The 18,341-nt window shown below is 44.1% G+C and overlaps 1 protein-coding gene across 1 annotated transcript in view; it reads right to left on the minus strand.

Moving 5' to 3' along the window:
* The window catches only part of LOC137332457 (PH and SEC7 domain-containing protein 2-like), a 149,272-nt gene that overhangs the window by 50,600 nt on the left and 80,331 nt on the right, over nt 1-18,341 (minus strand). Inside the window, exon 7 of the mRNA XM_067996315.1 lies at nt 4,158-4,247. Coding sequence (XP_067852416.1) covers nt 4,158-4,247 — 90 coding nt within the window. The remainder of the gene's footprint in view (nt 1-4,157; nt 4,248-18,341) is intronic.

The following is an 18,341-nucleotide window of genomic DNA, read 5'->3' on the forward strand; positions in this document are numbered from 1 at the left end:
TCTATTTACACATAGCATCTGCCATGCACAACTCTAAAACACCTTCCTCCACTAACATCCTCACATCTTTCACTTTACCTCTCCAATCACAATTGTCACACACCCCTAAACTGACAGCCTAATCTTCACACACTCAACCTTCTATCCCCTTGGCTTGCAATAAAAGAAATGTTTGCTTTGAAATACGCTGATCACTTGTCTTGAGATTTGCCTTTTGTGAATATTACAGTAAGTCAAGAAATAGACCATTCAAGTAGGTTTAGACTTCTTCACACAGGCGAGGATTCCTGGCAAGGTCAGGCTGGGCCAAAAAGATCTGCTTTGGTGTCATCTGTTGGGTGCGTAGAAGCAGGTAAGGCGAAGGTGCGGCCACTGCAGTCAATGAAGACGCCCTGCAGCGGCGAATGAGGCCACAGCCTGGTTTGCATCATAGATGAGCTTGATATCCTGGGAATGGAATCCCTTCCTATTCACATATCAGCGCTGCTCAGTTAGTGCCTTCAGTGCCATGTGGGTGTGTGCTTGGCGGTGATGCCAAAAAGGGTGAATTCGGCTGCTCTATGAAAGAGGGATCTATAGTCGTAAAAGTCACTTTAATTGCCATGGACAGAGAAGTTGTGGCAATGGAGTGCGTCTGCAAATCTTCATGATGAAGTTGGCAGAGATGCCCAACAGCATCCTTGAAGAGACGTAACTCCAGGGAGATGTTCCACATAGGACCAGCACACATATTGGGGAGGGTTGTACCTGGTAGGTTGCTATTCTCTGCCATGCTGCCTCATTCTTCTGGCCACAAAATGCTGCTGCTGCACCTTCTCCTCCATTATGATGGCATACAGTGGTATGCCGCGGGGAAAGCCATCCCTTGTCCAAAGTTGATTTGAGTGTGGATGTGGGGGTGGGGGGAAGTCGGGGGTCCAAAATTTCTTTTCTGGGAAGAGACGAAAGTACTATGGTAAAATGAAGTGCAGGTGTCAATGATATAAAATTTCAAGGAATAGGTTTAAAAATAAGTTTTTCAGAAGCCTGTAGTTGTGTACACTTCAGCTCACCAACTCCTCACTTAAGACTTTTCTGAGCTGTTACACAAGTTTTTTGGGGTACAAATTTACACTGAGTGCAGGAGCAGTGTAAACCCAGGAAACATCTATGTACTTGAACTATGCAGTTATGCAAATGAGTCCTGAGGGACTTTAATGGGCGTGAGATTTGCACTGTTAAAACAAAGAGGAAATTTGTGTTTAACCGAATAATGGGGTAAATGACCCAAATGCTCTAGAACAAAATTTCCTTGATCGTTTTAGCACAATAACGATGTAACAATGACATAAATGCTGAAGACAATGAGGAAATTCATGGCCAAAGTTTCTCTCACAGATGCTGTGACAGGAATTTTGGAAACTTTGGGCTCCAAGTTAGGGGAATCTATTGTTCCCGGATTTGACAGGCTGGGAGTTCGGCGAGAGAGAGAGAGAGAGAGAGAGTGCGCGCCATGGCGGCAGGATTCACAGTCCTTCAGTGATACCCGATGATCTATTTTGAACCTGGGGTATGGCAAGAGAAAGAACAGATGAGGCAGCTTTGTTGAAGGGTGACTGCACATGCCTTACTAGTATTATCCTTAACTCAAACCACTTAGATGACACCTAATGGAACATAAAGATGTGATCCCTTCCCACTTATGTGAAAAAAACTATCAGGAAATGCAATATCAGTCATGGGAGGTCATAAAAATCAAAACAAAGTCTGTCTTGGTAGGGGAAAAGCTATGCCCAGCGACTCATTGACAGCCACAGGACTCCTCATGTCTGATTGATGCAAGGGGGGTAGGGGCGAGACCTTCTGATATCAGTGTCAGCTTGATTGATTAAGTGAATGTAGGGAGATATTCGTTTAAAATTAAGATATAAAAATAGAAGGTTCTGTACCCCTCAGGTCAATCAGTGTTAGACAATCTGTAGTCAGCAGTAGTAGACAATCTGCAGTAATCTTTTTCTAGAGAGAGCAAGCTGTCACTCTTTGTCATTGTAGAAGTAGCAGTCTCTCTGTTAGTTCTGTAAGAACCTTTACCTAGCAAACGCAGAGAAGTGCCTTTACATGTACAGCATATTAGGACAAGCAGTAAAATACCGAGTTAGCTTGTGAGGCTGTATGAGCCGTTTGCAGGCAGAGAAAAGTGTCACCTAACTTTATATGATTCTGAGATCAGAGAACGACAAGAGTTAAGTCAGCTCAGATATCGTCACTCGTGTGTAAGGTGGATTCAGACAGAACTGAAGATCCAACTGGAATGGATAACCCCATTGCCAAAAAGGGCTTTGCTACTCATTTTGTTAGGTAATTCTGTTCATTAATGATTTGTTGCTCAACCGCTAGATAACTCTAATTATACTTATGCATGTCTATTAAGCCTTTGTGTGCCCAACTTTAATTTTAAGTTGTGATTTGTAACCAATAAATAGTTCTTAGCGCATGATATTTGGTCTGGCTCCTTCCTTGATGATCTGGCAAGAAAAAGTAAATTAACTCAGCAGCTTGAGGGTAACCCAATTGAGGGTTAGTAAACTAAATTCAATTTGATCTGAACTGGATTAAATCTAAGACAGTTTGGCGAGCCAAGTGAGGCATCATTCATCCCTAGACCTACGCTGAGAGGCAAGACCCAGACGGTTCCTTAGTATGGATTCCTTTGGTTCCTCAGTATTTATTTGTCAGGATAGCAAAACCCAGCAAGACAATGATTATTTTGGGTATCTTTGCTCAGCTTTAGAGGTGCACCCTGGCTTTCCTAGATCACATAGCTGTGTGCCAGCCTGCCTAATGAAGTGGAAGCAATAAAGACAGGTCTCCTCTTGCATGCTCAAAAGCAGGATCAGAATATAAATGTGGGTGCTGGGGTACAGACGTAATGGGGCGATTTTCAACTACAGCCACCCATTTCCTGCCTGAAAGGCAGTGAGTAGTTGAAGGTTGGGGGAGGCACCTTGGCCCCAAGGCCTGCCTGAATCAATTTTCAGGTGGGCCTGTAAATGGGTGAACAGCACACCTGCCTATTTTGGGCAGGAGGCTGTTTAAATATGCAAATTAGGATCCTACCTTCTATGCCTCAGGTGTCATTATACCTGCACATAATGTCGCCTCAGGAACTCATTTTCCTCATCTAAATCAGAACTCCCAAAGGAATTCCCATGTTCAACTTTGTTTGCTGCAACTTGAACTGCAGCAACAAACAACAATACTGTAGAAAGGTCTTATATAAAAAAAGAAATATTAATATGGACAAATGGTACCCTCCACTGAAACAAAAACTAATGCAAGGAGAAAAAGGCAACGAAATATCAATACTTCTTTAGAAAAATACATAACTTTAATGTCAACTTTTACAACAGAAACTTAGATTTACGAATTTAATTTCACTAGGCCAGACCAGGTGAATTAGTCATGCCCATTTGATATGGGCAAGGTGAGCACCTGGGGCAGAGCTCGCTTGAAGAATCTGAAATTCAACCTGGGATGTGAATGCCTTAATTATCTCCAAAATGTGCACTGTGCTGTACAGTCCCAGTCCAAATTTATTCTCCAGTTTTGTTTATCACTATTAACTTTTCTTTGTCCTTGGTCTTTTTAAATGTACAGTTCAATCAACCACGTATAAATAATCTTAATTTAATAACATCTACAGCAAGAGATTTAACTTGATTATTTCTCCTCCCCTTTCTCTAGGTGTTTGGACATCAAATACAATTCCCTAGTTAATAAAGCTGACAGGCAACTGGGTCACAGGCTCTACTATTAAGGTCACAGCAAGGGGGTACATTACAATACTTTTGTACAGATCACTAGTAAGTGGGTCACAGTGGTTGAGGGTGACTTATCCTGAAATACTTCCAGTGAGGAAACGCTCAGCCTCTAGTGGAAACCTGCATATAATGAAGTAATTAAGATCGGGAACTCATTAAGTGTATCTTACCATTCTATGGCACAGTACATTTGTTATGCATTGGTGCACAAATTTTGTAATTTGACAGATGTTTCAGTTCTTTGTAGTTATACAAGCGATCATTTCTTATTTAACATGGTTACAAAGACATTTTAGTTTATGAAACTTTACATAGCTTGGTATAACATAGCCATTATTATATTAATGTGAACAATACCTTTAATAAATCTTTTGGAAAATCCTTCCCACCATTAAGGCCATCTAGATTAGAAATAAACTGCTGACATGACATCTTTTTTCCAATATTCTGGAATACACAGACAAAATAAAATATGTTTTAACTAAAGAATACAATCAAAGTACTGTTTGAAACAAGTAAAGGAAAATTAATACACTTAAAACAGATATTAAACAATTAGCTTATTTTGAAACAAAAGCAATTACAGTGATATTAAAAACTTTATGATTAATAAATGGGATAGAGACTTACCTGAGAGCAGATGGAGAGGAGTTAAGTATAGTTGAGGAAATAAAATGGAAAAACTAGACGGGACCGAGAAGTAACAATGAGACAGGACTGAACTGTCTATGGATGAATGCCTGAAGCATTAGGAACAAAATTGGGGAACAATAGGACCAAGAGGAGGTAGGTCATAGCTTTGGCAGAAACTTGGTTGGTTTCAGCTAAGGCAGGACTGGGAACTAAATATTCCTCATAGTAAATTTCTCAGAGGAGATGGAGAATGCAAAGACAAAGGGCTCGAATTTAGCAGGCCTGCGGGTTCCCAGCGGGTGGTCCTCCGGGAGCGTGGTCAACACGCTTGGCGAAATTAGTGGGTTGCCCGCGCGATCGTAGCAGGCAACACACTAATAGGAATCAATTACCTGCTCCTCCAGGGTCCACGCTGCTGGTCTGCGCGTCGAGCGGGCTGCGCATGCGCAGTACGATCTGTCAGCTGGAGGCTCTCTAGTTAAAGGGGCAGTCCTCCACTGACAGATGCTGCAACCAATGGAACAAATTGCAGCATGGAGCAGCCCAGGGGGAAGGCTGCTCCCAGTTTAATGATGCCTCACCCCAGGTATCATCAGATGGGGTGAGGAGGAGGGGGAGGACACAGATCTTCCCCCCGGCGGGCGGGAGGAAGCGGCCTGCCTCTGCCACCAAGAAGGCCTGGCTCGAGGTGGCAGAGGGGGTCACCTGCGCCACCAACATATCGCCCACCTGCATACAGTGCAGGAGGCGCTGCAATGACCGCAGTAGGTCAGCCACAGTGAGAACACGAAGTCTTTCCCCTACACTCCGTCTGCCACAACACTGCCCCCACCCCACATCTCCTTCGGCACCGCCAACACTACTCTGTCACATCACCCTTCATACCCACTCAAACCCCATCCTCATCTTACCTCCACCTACTCACCTCGCCAGTACTCATCCTGCCACTAACACGCAACCCAATCCTCATATAATCTCATTGCTCCATCCCATACTCACCCTCTCGTGCATCTCCCTCACGGCCAGCCTCACTCAACCTGCCACCACCTGTGCTGCAGCCACAGGGCATGCATCACATATGTGCAGTAGGCAGCGTAAGGCAAATGTGTCGTGAGCATGAAGGGGGTGCACAAGGGTGTCTGAGGGTTTGTCCTGGGTGTTACCTATATTGAATTTCAGAGCAACAAACAGCACACATTATATTGACACCACCACTGCCATGTCTCCGCGAATCCTGTCCGTTGTGTCCAATAATGCCCGCTCCTGGGTATCACTATGAGGACCCACCACTGATGCCACCCATCGTGTTACTGCAGAGTAGGTGCAGGTGTATCTGCAGGGCTCTTCCGCGCAGACGACTGAGAGACATCGGCGGTGTAGCCGGCTGCACCCTGGAAAGATGCGGAGGAGAAGTTGTGGAGGGCAGTGGTGACTTTGTCAGCGACAGGTAAGCAGTTGGTGCTGGGGCCAGCCAGGAGCAGCTCGGCATGAAAGAGCCTGCAGATCTCCACAACTACATGTCGAGCGAATCTGCGCCTCCCTGTGCACTGCTGCTCGGAGAGGTCCGGGGAGCTGCGCCTCGGTCTGTGGACCCTGTGGCGAGGGTAGTGCCCTCTGCGATGCGTCTCTCCCTGCGGTAGCCCTCCCTCCTGCTGTGCAGGTGGGCGTGCAACAACACCGTGTTGGGGGGCTCCACGTCTCTGCGGCGGACGGCGTGGACTGCGAGGCTGGTCATGCTGTTCGTCCTCCGAGGGTGTCCACGCACCACCCATCTGGCAGGTGTTGGTCTGAGGGGTTGTGCAGGGTAGGTGGGTGGTTCCTCGGACTGGGGCTGCGGTTTTGTGTCGGTCTGTCCTCTGGCTTGGCGGGGGGTGGTGGGGGGCAGGGGTTGCCCTATGTGATGCAGTGGCCTCCTGCGTGGGTGAGGGCTCTCCCCCGTGGAGTGCACCTTGGCACCTGCCACAGGCTGCTGGCTGCAACACGCCTGGTTGGAGAGAGACTGTTTCCCCCAGTGTGTGAAACTCACTGCCTTGAACCTAAAATCCCACACTTCCTCTTTTGACACCTGCTTCAGCTCATTAACTGACCTCAACAAGCAAGGTAAGTACACTCAAGTGGAACCCCGCTGGCTTTAATTGCCTGCGGGATTCCCACCAGCGGGGCTTGCGCGCGCAGCCCCGCACGTCAGCGCGGTACCCGGAAGTGGCCGGGATTTCCGCGCGATCCGGTCACGTGACCGGATATCGGGATTTTCGGGGCCCCCCCGCTGGAAACCCGCAGGTAACCCGACGCGAAAATCGAGCCCAAAGAATCAGTTCCATGACTAATGACAAGATTATAGCATTGAAAACAAAAGGATATTACTGAAGATGGTGTTCACTATAATTCTTTCCATAGTGAATTGAAAAATAAAAAGGGCAATTTTAACCATGCCGACCCAGAAAAATGTGAAAAGGGCTAATGAGACTAAAACCTGGATGGTTTACACTTCAAATACTAAGGGAAGTTAGTAATGAAATAGCAGCAACAGTAACCATAATTTTCCAAAGATTCTAGACTGGAGTGCAGTTAAGTTTTACATCTTGTTCAAAAAATTGATTGGTGCTAAGGCAGAAAATGATCAACAAGTTAGACTCATGCTGGTGGTAGGAAAACTGCCGGGGAATATAACAAGGAATATGATTAGTGCATAATGCATTAAGATATTGGGCAATTAGGGACAGTCACCACAAATTGTAACAGTAAGACCATACTTGACTAATTTAAACAAATTAGTTGTGGAAATTACCAATGTACAGACAAAAAGAATGCAATGGATAGGATATTTTTGAATTTTCAAAAATGCCACATAAAAGATCTGTAAAAATTAAGGCCTATGGTATTAAAGGTGAACTGGTAGCATGGATATGGGGTATGGCTGCAGGTTTAAAAAGCAGGGAGTAGGAATAAATGGTAGTTTCTCAGATTGGCACAATATAGCAATATCCCCAGGGATCTGTTTTGGGACCTCTGTGTTCTCCATATTCATAGAATGGTTTCAGCACAGGAGGCGGCCATTCGGCCCATCGAGCTTGTGCCGGCTGTTTGTAAGAGCAATCAGGTTAGTCCCATTTCCCCGCTCTTTCCCCGTAGTCCTGCAAATTTTTTCCATTCAAGTATTTATCCAGTTCCTTTTTGAAAGCCACGATTGAATCTGCTTCCATCACCCTTTCAGGCAGCGCATTCCAGATCATAACTACTCGCTGCGAAAAAAAAGCTTTTCCTCATGTCGCCTTTGGTTCACATAAGTGATTTAGATCTAGGCATAGAGGGAATTATACCAACATTTGCTTACAGTATCAAATTAGGGGGTAGGGCAAACTGAGCAAAAATGTGGGATACTGCAGGAGGTCATGGACCAATGCATTTCAACACGGATAAATGTACACTTTGGGAAAAGAACAGAGAATGTGAGGTGCAAATAACCAGATTTTGCTTCATGCAAAGGGCTATTAAAATATGCAATACATCAACACAAATGACCCCATTTCACTTCATTTGACTTGTTTGACACCATTTCACTTCATTCAGGTAACCTATGTGTGGAGGCGGAAGATAAGGGCATGATGCTTAATGAATACTTTTCATCTGTCTTCACAAAAGAAGGGGAGGATGCAGAGATTGCAGTTAAGGAGGAGGAGGAGTGTGAAATATTAGATGGGATAAACATAGTGAGAGAGGAAGTATTTAAGGGTTTAGCATCTTCGAAATTAGATAAATCGCCAGGCCCAGATGACATGTATCCCAGGCTGTTAAGAGAAGCAAGGGAGGAAATAGCGGAGGCTCTGACCATCATTTTCTAATCCTCCCTGGCTACAGGTGTGGTGCTGGAGGATTGCTAATATTGTACCGTTGTTTAAAAAGGGAGAAAAAGATAGGCCGAGTAATTTGAGGCTAGTCAGTCTAACCTTAGTGGTGGGCAAATTATTGGAATCGATTCTGACGGACAGCATAAATCGTCATTTGGAAAGGCACGGGTTAATCAAGGATAGTCTGCATGGATTTGTTAAGGGAAGATTGTGTCTGACTAACTTGATTGAATTTTTTGAGGAGGTAACAAGGAGGGTCGATGAAGGTAACGCGTTTGATGTAGTGTACATGGATTTTAGCAAGGCTTTTGACAAGGTCCCACATGGCAGACTGGGATCCAAGGGAAAGTGGCAAGTTGGATTCAAAATGGACTCAGTGGCAGGAAGCAAAGGGTAATGGTTGATGGGTGTTTTTGCGACTGGAAGGCTGTTTCCAGTGGGGTTCTGCAAGGCTCAGTACTGGGACCCTTGCTTTTTGTGGTATATATCAATGATTTGGACTTGAATGTAGAGGGCATGATCAAGAAGTTTGCAGATGATACAAAAATTGGCCGTGTGGTTGATAGGAGGAAAGCTGTAGACTGCAGGAAGATATCAATGGACTAGTAAGGTGGGCAGAAAAGTGGCAAATGGAATTCAATCCAGAGAAGCGTGAGGTAATGTATTTGGGGAGGGCAAACAAGGCAAGGGAGTACACAATAAATGGGAGGACACTGAGAGGTATAGAGAAACAAAGGGACCTTGAAGTGCATGTCCACAGATCCCTGAAAGTAGCAAGACAGGTAGATAAGGTGGTTAAATAGGCATATGGGATACTTTTCTTTATTAGCCGAGGCATAGACTATAAGAGCAGGGAGGTTATGCTAGAACTGTATAAAACATTGGTTAGGCCACAGCTTGAGTACTGTGTACAGTTCTGGTCACCACATTACAGGGAAGATGTGATTGCACTAGAGAGGGTACAGAGAAGATTTACGAGGATGTTGCTAGGGCTGGAGAATTTTAGCTTTGAGAAAAGTTTGGATATGCTGGGGTTATTTTCTTTGGAACAAAGGAGGCTGAGGATAGATTTAATTGAGGTATATAATATTATGACAGGACTAGATAGAGTGGATAGGGAGGACCTATTTCCCCTAACAGAGGGGTCAGAGACCAGGGGACATAAATTTAAAGTAATTGGTAGAAGGATTAGAGGGGAGCCGAGGAGAAACTTTTTCACCCAGAGGGTGGTGGGGGTCTGGAACTCACTGCCTGAAAGGATAGTAGAGGCAGAAACCCTCAACTCATTTAAAAAGTACTTGGAAATGCACTTGAAGTGCCGTAATCTACAGGGCTACGGACCAAGTGCTGGAAAGTGGGATTAAGCTGGATAGCTCTTTATCGGCCGGCACGGACACGATGGGCCGAATGGCCTCCTTCTGTGCCGTAACTTTCTATGACTAATGAAGCTGAGCGAATCACAATAGTTGAATGGGAATTAGATAAACATTTGAAAAGGGCATCAGGAAAAAGTGGACAAATGGATTTTTGAAAGGTGAGGAGTGAGCTAGCTGAGTGAAGTGGAAAGAGATGTTGGAACACAGGGCTGTAGACATAAGAAATAGGAGCAGGAGTAGGCCATAAGGCCCCTCGAGCCTGCTCCAACATTCAATAAGGTCATGGCTGATCTTCTACCTCAACTCCACTTTCCCGCCTATACCCATATCCCTTGATTCCCTTGGTGTCCAAAAATCTATCGATCACAGTCTTGAATATACTCAATGACTGAGCATCCACTGCCCTCTGGGGTACAGAATTCCAAAGATTCACAACCTTTAGTGAAGAATTTTTTCCTCATCTCGGACCTAAATGGCCGACCCCTTATTTTGAGACTATGACCCCTAGTTCTAGACTCTCCAGCCAGGGAAACAGCCTCTCAGCACCTACCCTGTCAAGTCCTGTAAGGATTTTATACATTTCAATAAGATCGCCTCTCATTCTTCTAAACTCCAGACAGTATAGGCCCATTCTACTCAATCTCTCCTCAGAGGACAACCCTCTCATCCCAGGAATCAATCTAGTGAACCTTCGTTGCACCCCCTCTAAGGCAAGTATATCCTTCCTTAGGTAAGGAGACCAAAATTATACACAGTACTCCAGGTGTGATCTCACCAGAGCCGTATATAACTGCAGCAAGATCTCCTTACTCTTATACTCAAACCTCCTTGCAATAAAGGCTAAAATACCATTTACCTACCTAATTGCTTGCTGTACCTGCATGTTAACTTTCTGTGATTCGTGTACAACGACACCAAAATCCCTCTGACTACCAACATTTCTTAGTCTCTCACCTTTTAAAAAATATGCTGCTTTTCCATTCTTCCTGCCAAAATGGATAATTTCACATTATACTCCATCTGCCATCTTCTTGCTCATTCACTTAACTTTTCTACATTCCTTTTCAGACTCTGTGTCCTCCTCACAGCTTACTTTCCCACCTAGCTTTGTATCATCAGCAAACTTGGATACATTACACTATGTCCCCTCATCTAAGTCACTGATATATATTGTAAACAGCTGAGGCCCAAGCACTGATCCTTGCGGCACCCCATTAGTTACAACTTGCCAACCCAAAAATGACCTGTTTATTCCTACTCTCTGTTTTCTATCCATTAACCAATTCTCAATCCATGCTAATAAACTACCCCAATCCCATGAGCCCTAATCTTGTGTAACAACCTCTTGTGTGGCACCTTATTGAATGCCATTTGAAAATCCAAATATATTACATCCACTGGCTCCCCCTTATCTACCCTGGTAGTTACACCCTCAAAAAACACTAATAGATTTGTCAAACATGATTTCCCTTTCATAAAACTGTGTTGACTCTGCCTAATCATATTATGATTTTCTAAGTGCTCTGTTACTACATCCTTAATAATAGATTCTAGCATTTTCCCTACTACTGATGTCAGGCCAACTGGCCTATAGTTCCCTGATTTCTCTCTCCCTTTTTTGAATAGTGGGGTTACATTTGCTGCCTTCCAATCCACGGGGAATGTTCTAGAATCTAGGGAATTCTGGAAGATCAAAAACAATGCATCCACTATCTCTGCAGCCACCTCTTTTAAAACCCTAGGATGTAGGCCATCGGGTCCAAGAGGTTTGTCGGGTTTTAGTCCCATTAATTTCTCCAGTATTTTTTCTTTACTAATCTTAATTACTTTAAGTTCCTCCCTCTCATTAGATCCTTGGTATGTTTTTTGTGTCTTCTACTGTGAAGACAGATACAAAATATTTGTTTATCATCTCTGCCATTTCCTTATTCCCCATTATATTTTCTCCTATCTCTGCCTCTAAGGGACCTACATTTATTTTTGTTAATCGCTTCCTTTTTACATACTTGTAGAAGCTCTTACAATCTGTTTTTATATTTCTTGCTAGTTTACTCTCATATTCAATTTTCTCCCTATTGATTTCTTGGTCATCCTTTGCTGATTTCTAAAACCCTCCCAATACTTAGGTTTACTACACTTTTTGGCAACATTATAAGCCTCTTCTTTTAATCTAATACTATCCTTAACTTCTCTAGTTGGCCACGGTTGGAACAATTTTCCCGTGGAGTTTTTATTCCTTAAGGGGATGTATATTCGTAGAGAATTATGAATTATTTCTTTAAATGTTTGCCATTGCTTATCTACCGTCATATCTTTTAATCCAATTTCTCAATCTACCTTAGCCAACTCGCCCCTAATACCTACGTAATTGGCTTTGTTTAAATTTAAGTTTCGGACTTCACAACATCACTCTCAAACTCAATATGAAATTCGATCATATTATGATCACTCTACCCCAGAGGATTAGTAATCTTATTATTTCCCTTAATGACAAGATTACTACTTAACCCTGTCTCATTACACAATATTAGATCTAAAATAACCTGTTCCCTAGTTGGTTCCTCGACATATTGTTCAAGACCAACAATGGGATCATCTTTTTTTAAAAAGACAGCAAATGTGCAGAATAAATGTATACTACTGAAAAAGACGACTACTTCAAGCTTCATAATGCAATGGATAAATAAAGAGGTTAGAAACAAACTGAAATTGATAAAGAGGGCATATGGAGCCTTATAGATATGGTTAAAAATGTGAGAATATGTGAAAATAAGGAAGAGAGGGAGTATGAGGAGAGAATCTCAAAGAATATTAAAATGAACAGTAAAGTATTCTACAAATATATCAGTAAAAATATATTGTTAAATGTGAGGTGGAACCCCTGAGAGGATAGTAAGTTAGTATAGCACTAATGGAAATTAGCAGGGATACTTAACAAGTACTTTGCATCAGTGTTTACAAAGGAGTCATGATGTGGAGATGCCGGTGATGGACTGGGGTTGACAATTGTAAACAATTTTACAACACCAAGTTATAGTCCAGCAATTTTATTTTAAATTCACAAGCTTTCGGAGGCTTCCCCCTTCCTCAGGTGAACGATGTGAAATGAAGTCCTCGAAATGAAATCGCATTTATAATTCACAGAACAATGCTTGGTGAGTACAGACAGTTTTTTCAACTGCCCGTTGCCAAGGCAATCAGTGTGCAGACAGACAGGTGTTACCTGCCAGGTCTCACAGAATATACAAATCACCAAAAAAAAAAAAACCAACAAACAAAAAAAAACAGAGATAGAGAGGTAGAAACATAGAAAAGACAGCAACTGACCCGTTATATTAAAAACAGATAACATTTGTTCGCTGGTGGGGTAACGTGTAGCGTGACATGAACCCAAGATCCCGGTTGAGGCCGTCCTCATGGGTGCGGAACTTGGCTATCAATTTCTGCTCGACGATTTTGCGTTGTCGTGTGTCTCGAAGGCCGCCTTGGAGAACGCTTACCCGAAGGTCGGTGGATGAATGTCCATGACTGCTGAAGTGTTCCCCGACTGGGAGGGAACCCTCCTGTTTGGCGATTGTTGCGCGGTGTCCGTTCATCCGTTGTCGCAGCGTCTGCATGGTCTGAACGGACACCGCGCAACAATCGCCAAACAGGAGGGTTCCCTCCCAGTCGGGGAACACTTCAGCAGTCATGGACATTCATCCACCGACCTTCGGGTAAGCGTTCTCCAAGGCGGCCTTCGAGACACACGACAACGCAAAATCGTCGAGCAGAAATTGATAGCCAAGTTCCGCACCCATGAGGACGGCCTCAACCGGGATCTTGGGTTCATGTCACGCTACACGTTACCCCACCAGCGAACAAATGTTATCTGTTTTTAATATAACGGGTCAGTTGCTGTCTTTTCTATGTTTCTACCTCTCTATCTCTGTTTTTTTTTGTTTGTTGGTTTTTTTTTTTTTGGTGATTTGTATATTCTGTGAGACCTGGCAGGTAACACCTGTCTGTCTGCACACTGATTGCCTTGGCAACGGGCAGTTGAAAAAACTGTCTGTACTCACCAAGCATTGTTCTGTGAATTATAAATGCGATTTCATTTCGAGGACTTCATTTCACATCGTTCACCTGAGGAAGGGGGAAGCCTCCGAAAGCTTGTGAATTTAAAATAAAATTGCTGGACTATAACTTGGTGTTGTAAAATTGTTTACAATTTACAAAGGAGGATATAGGGAAGAGGTAAATATTGAAAGTAAGATGGGAACACTTATATTAAAGTATTAGAAAGGTTAGTAAAGCTAAAGGAGGACAAAGTACCAGGACCTGATGTAAAAAATTGCTTCCTGATTTTGCTTCTGAATGGCCTAGCTCTAATTTTAAGATTATGTCCCCTTGTTCTTGATTCTCCCACCAGAGGATATAGTTTCTCCATATCTACCCTATCAAATCCTTTTAACATTTTAAACACCTCGATCAGATCACCACTCAATCTTCCATACTCAAGGGAATACAAGCCAAGTTTATGCAACCGGTCCTCATAATTTAACCCTCTAAGCCTTGGTATCATTCTGGTGAATCTGTGCTGCACCCCCTCCAGGGCTAATATATTCTTCCTGAGGTGTGGTGCCCAGAACTGAATGCAGTACTCCAGATGGGGTCGTTAGAGTAGAGACAGAAGAGTGCAAATCCAAAGCCTAAATCTATTTTAATGATCAATAGGATTTCATAACAATGCTTGACTACAAATATTAATTTGTTTGTATCTGAAAACTGCAACTAACATAACTGTAACACTTCATCTTCTATCCCTACTTTCCTAAGTCTACAGTACTAGCGATCTTAATAATTAAGTTGGTAACAAAAATTAGAATAACTGATTGCCTAAGATTCATATTAAAGATATTCTGTACAATGTCTGACATGTAAATTAATTTTGTTCATTAGGTGTTAGCCTTGGCTCAGCGGTAGCACTCTTGTCTCTGAGTCAGAAGGCCATGGGTTCAAGCCCCACTCCAGAGATTTGAGTACATAACCTAGGCTGACATTTCAGTGCAGTACTGAGGGAGTGCTCCACTGTCAGAGGTGCCATCTTTCAGATGAGACGTTAAATCGAGGCCCCTTCTGCCCTTTTCGGTGGATGTAAAAGATCCCATGGCACTATTTGACGAAGAGCAGAGATTTCCAGGCCAACATTTATCTCTCAACCAATACCTAAAACATATGATGTAGTGATTTATTTAATTGCTGTTTGAGAGATCTTGCAATGTGCAAATTGGCTGCCACATTTCCCTACCTTACAACAGTAACCACGCTTCAAAAGTACTTAATTGGCTGTAAAGCACTTTAGAACATCCTGAGGCCATGAAAGGCACTATATAAATACGAGTTCTTCTTTCTTCCTTACTTAATGTCAATATTTGTTTCTGCCATTGTAGTCATACCCACTCTGATGAGGTAAAACAGTTAGACGAGGTTGCGTTATGCTTTTGAAATGTCTTAAAATTCATATTTAGAATTAAACAATTTATCAATGTGTTGGAACAGTTCACTCCAAAATACTTATCAATCAACTAGTCATAGAGTCATAGAGTTATACAGCACGGATAGAGGCCCTTCGGCCCATCGTGTCCGCGCCGGCCATCAAGCCCTGTCTACTCTAATCCCATATTCCAGCATTTGGTCCGTAGCCTTGTATGCTATGGCATTTCAAGTGCTCATCCAAATGCTTCTTGAATGTTGTGAGGGTTCCTGCCTCCACAACCCTTTCAGGCAGTGAGTTCCAGACTCCAACCACCCTCTGGGTGAAAAAGTTCTTTCTCAAATCCCCTCTAAACCTCCCGCCTTTTACCTTTAATCTATGCCCCCTTGTTATAGAACCCTCAACGAAGGGAAAAAGCTCCTTGGTATCCATCCTATCTGTGCCCCTCATAATTTTGTACACCTCAATCATGTCCCCCCTCAGCCTCCTCTGCTCCAAGGAAAACAAACCCAATCTTCCCAGTCTCTCTTCATAGCTGAAGCGCTCCAGCCCTGGTAACATCCTGGTGAACTAGTCTGAACAACCTCAGTGTCACATTGGCCTGGAATAGCTGTGGGAGTTCTAGGATGGAAACCCCAGAGAAACAATGTATATTGATAAAAATGACCCTCACGTCAATCTCCAGGGTTTTCGCCAATCTCCCGCTGGAGTTATAGCAGGAGATCAGGAGAATCCCATAGAAATTCAGCACCGTTAGCTTCTTCCTAACGCAATGGGGGTAATTTTAAAACGGAGCCGGAAAGGGGGCGGGGGGTCAATTTGAGGTTGGGAAACCCATTAGAACGGGTTTCCTGGATGTCCTTACGATTTTGACGTAAGAACGTCTTTTATTTTTTTCTGTCGGTTTCCTGTCCGACTGACCGGCTGATTGACAGGCTGGTCTCAGTCGGACGGGAGACCAGCCTGGGAGAGGACGTGTTCAAGTAAGTCTGCAGGTAAGTCTTTGTTTGCATGGATTGGGGGGGCGGGGGGGGGCATGGGTGGACAAAGGGCACTGGTGGGCAAGGGGGTCGTGAGTCATGGGGGATGGGATTGGGGGTCAGTCACGGAGGGGGGGGGGGGTGGGGTGGAGAAGAGGGCCCGGGATCGGGGGACATCCCGGGGGTCTGCGATCGTTGAGGGGGAGCACTGGGGGTCGGCGTCTGAGGGAGATGATCAGGGTCGGAGGATCGCGGTCGGAGGGGGAGAATCGGGGTCGGGGATCCGCGATCATTCGTGGGTTAGTGCAGGTAGGCTTCTTGGGCCTGGGGGAAGATCTCCTGCTCCTCCGAGCCCACAAGCTGTGCCTTTCTAAGCGCCTACCTGTTAGTCTAGGGACTTCTCGCCTCTTTTCACGAAGTGTAAAACAGAAGGCCCGGGAATCCGGCTCACCAGGATTGAAATTGGGAATTAGTGAAAAAGGAGGCCTGAAGCCTCCTTGAAAACTTTTAAGGCCTGACCCCCCTCCTGGGAGGGGGTTGGTCGCCTGCCCCTTGTCCCGCCCCCGTGAAAACCGGAAATGGGCGCGTTGGGGCGTCTCTGAAATGGTGGCAATTTCCAATGACCCCCGCCCCCAACCCACCCGTTTTTTAAATTTTAAAATCGAGCCTATTGTTTTTTTAAAAAAAAAGTTTCTTCTGCATCGACAGAATGTTGAAATGAAGACAGGTCAGAGTTCTGCCCTTCAAAAATATTTATTGAACAGGTAGCAGAATTTTTTTTTACAAATTTTGGCGTATAGTATTAACATTGTAGGCATGTTTATTGAAAATCACACTAAAACTAACAGAAATATTTTTAACATTGGTGTAAATGTATTTTCAAGAATCTGATTCAAAAATTAGATTTTTCTCTTATTGTGTTGGTGGTAAAGGGTCACCTGGGTGGGCCAGACAGAGGAAAATTGGGCGGGAAGCATTGCACACCTCTAGTCAAGCCCAGCACATTTTCATCCATTAATTTAAATAGATGGAAAATCAGTAGGAATGTTACATGCATGTGATCCCCTCCACTTGATGTTTCTCTACGCGCTGCATGCAGATGACCTTTTACGCCCAAGCACATTATGAGGAAATTCTGCTTCGATATACAGAAATTTTAAATTTAAAATGCTCATCTAAGTAGAGTATCTTCATTTTCTGAATTAAATTCTCCTCCCCACTTGACTTAGTTCCACAGTATGCATAGTTCTCACCTTTATAAGAATTTGGAATACATGAAATCTCATGAAATGACATGCACTGTTTGGTGCCACACCCAAACTTTTTGGTTTTTGGGTGGAACGAGTTTTATATGCCCTCCTCTGCCGCCCATTCTCTCCCCTTGCAGATCTCACCTGCCCATGCAGTCTTTGCATCTGAGAGTTGGGCATGTTTCCAAAACCATAACAATGCTGCTGTTGGTGGCTGCCAGGAGATGAGCAATAACAGTCAGCAATAGCAGCTTATTTTTTTATTCGTTCACGGGATGTGGGCGTCACTGGCGAGGCCAGTATTTATTGCCCGTCCCTAATTGCCCTTGAGAAGGTGGTGGTGAGCCGCCTTCTTGAACCGCTGCAGTCCGTCTGGTGAAGGTTCTCCCACAATGCTGTTAGGAAGGGAGTTCCAGGATTTTAACCCAGCGACGATGAAGGAACGGCGATATATTTCCAAGTCGGGATGGGTGTGTGACTTGGAGGGGAACGTGCAGGTGGTGTTGTTCCCATGTGCCTGCTGCTCTTGTCCTTCTAGGTGGTAGAGGTCGCGAGTTTGGGAGGTGCTGTCAAAGAAGCCTTGGCGAGTTGCTGCAGTGCATCCTGTGGATGGTACACACTGCAGCCACAGTGCGCCGGTGGTGGAGGGAGTGAACGTTTAGGGTGGTGGATGGGGTGTCAATCAAGCTGGTTGCTTTGTCCTGGATGGTGTCGAGCTTCTTGAGTGTTGTTGGAGCTGCACTCATCCAAGCAAGTGGAGAGTATTCCCTCACACTCCTGACTTGTGCCTTGTAGATGGTGGAAAGGCTTTAGGGAGTCAGGAGGTGAGTCACTCGCCACAGAATACCCAACCTCTGACCTGCTCTTGTAGCCACAGTATTTATATGGCTGGTCCAGTTAAGTTTCTGATCAATAGCTCAGTGGAGAGTCTCACTTCAGGGAAATGCTACAACCTATTCTCTCTGTAGCACCAAATGC

Source organism: Heptranchias perlo, chromosome 14 (genome assembly GCF_035084215.1).
Source record: "Heptranchias perlo isolate sHepPer1 chromosome 14, sHepPer1.hap1, whole genome shotgun sequence".
Taxonomy (NCBI): Eukaryota; Metazoa; Chordata; class Chondrichthyes; order Hexanchiformes; family Hexanchidae; genus Heptranchias; species Heptranchias perlo.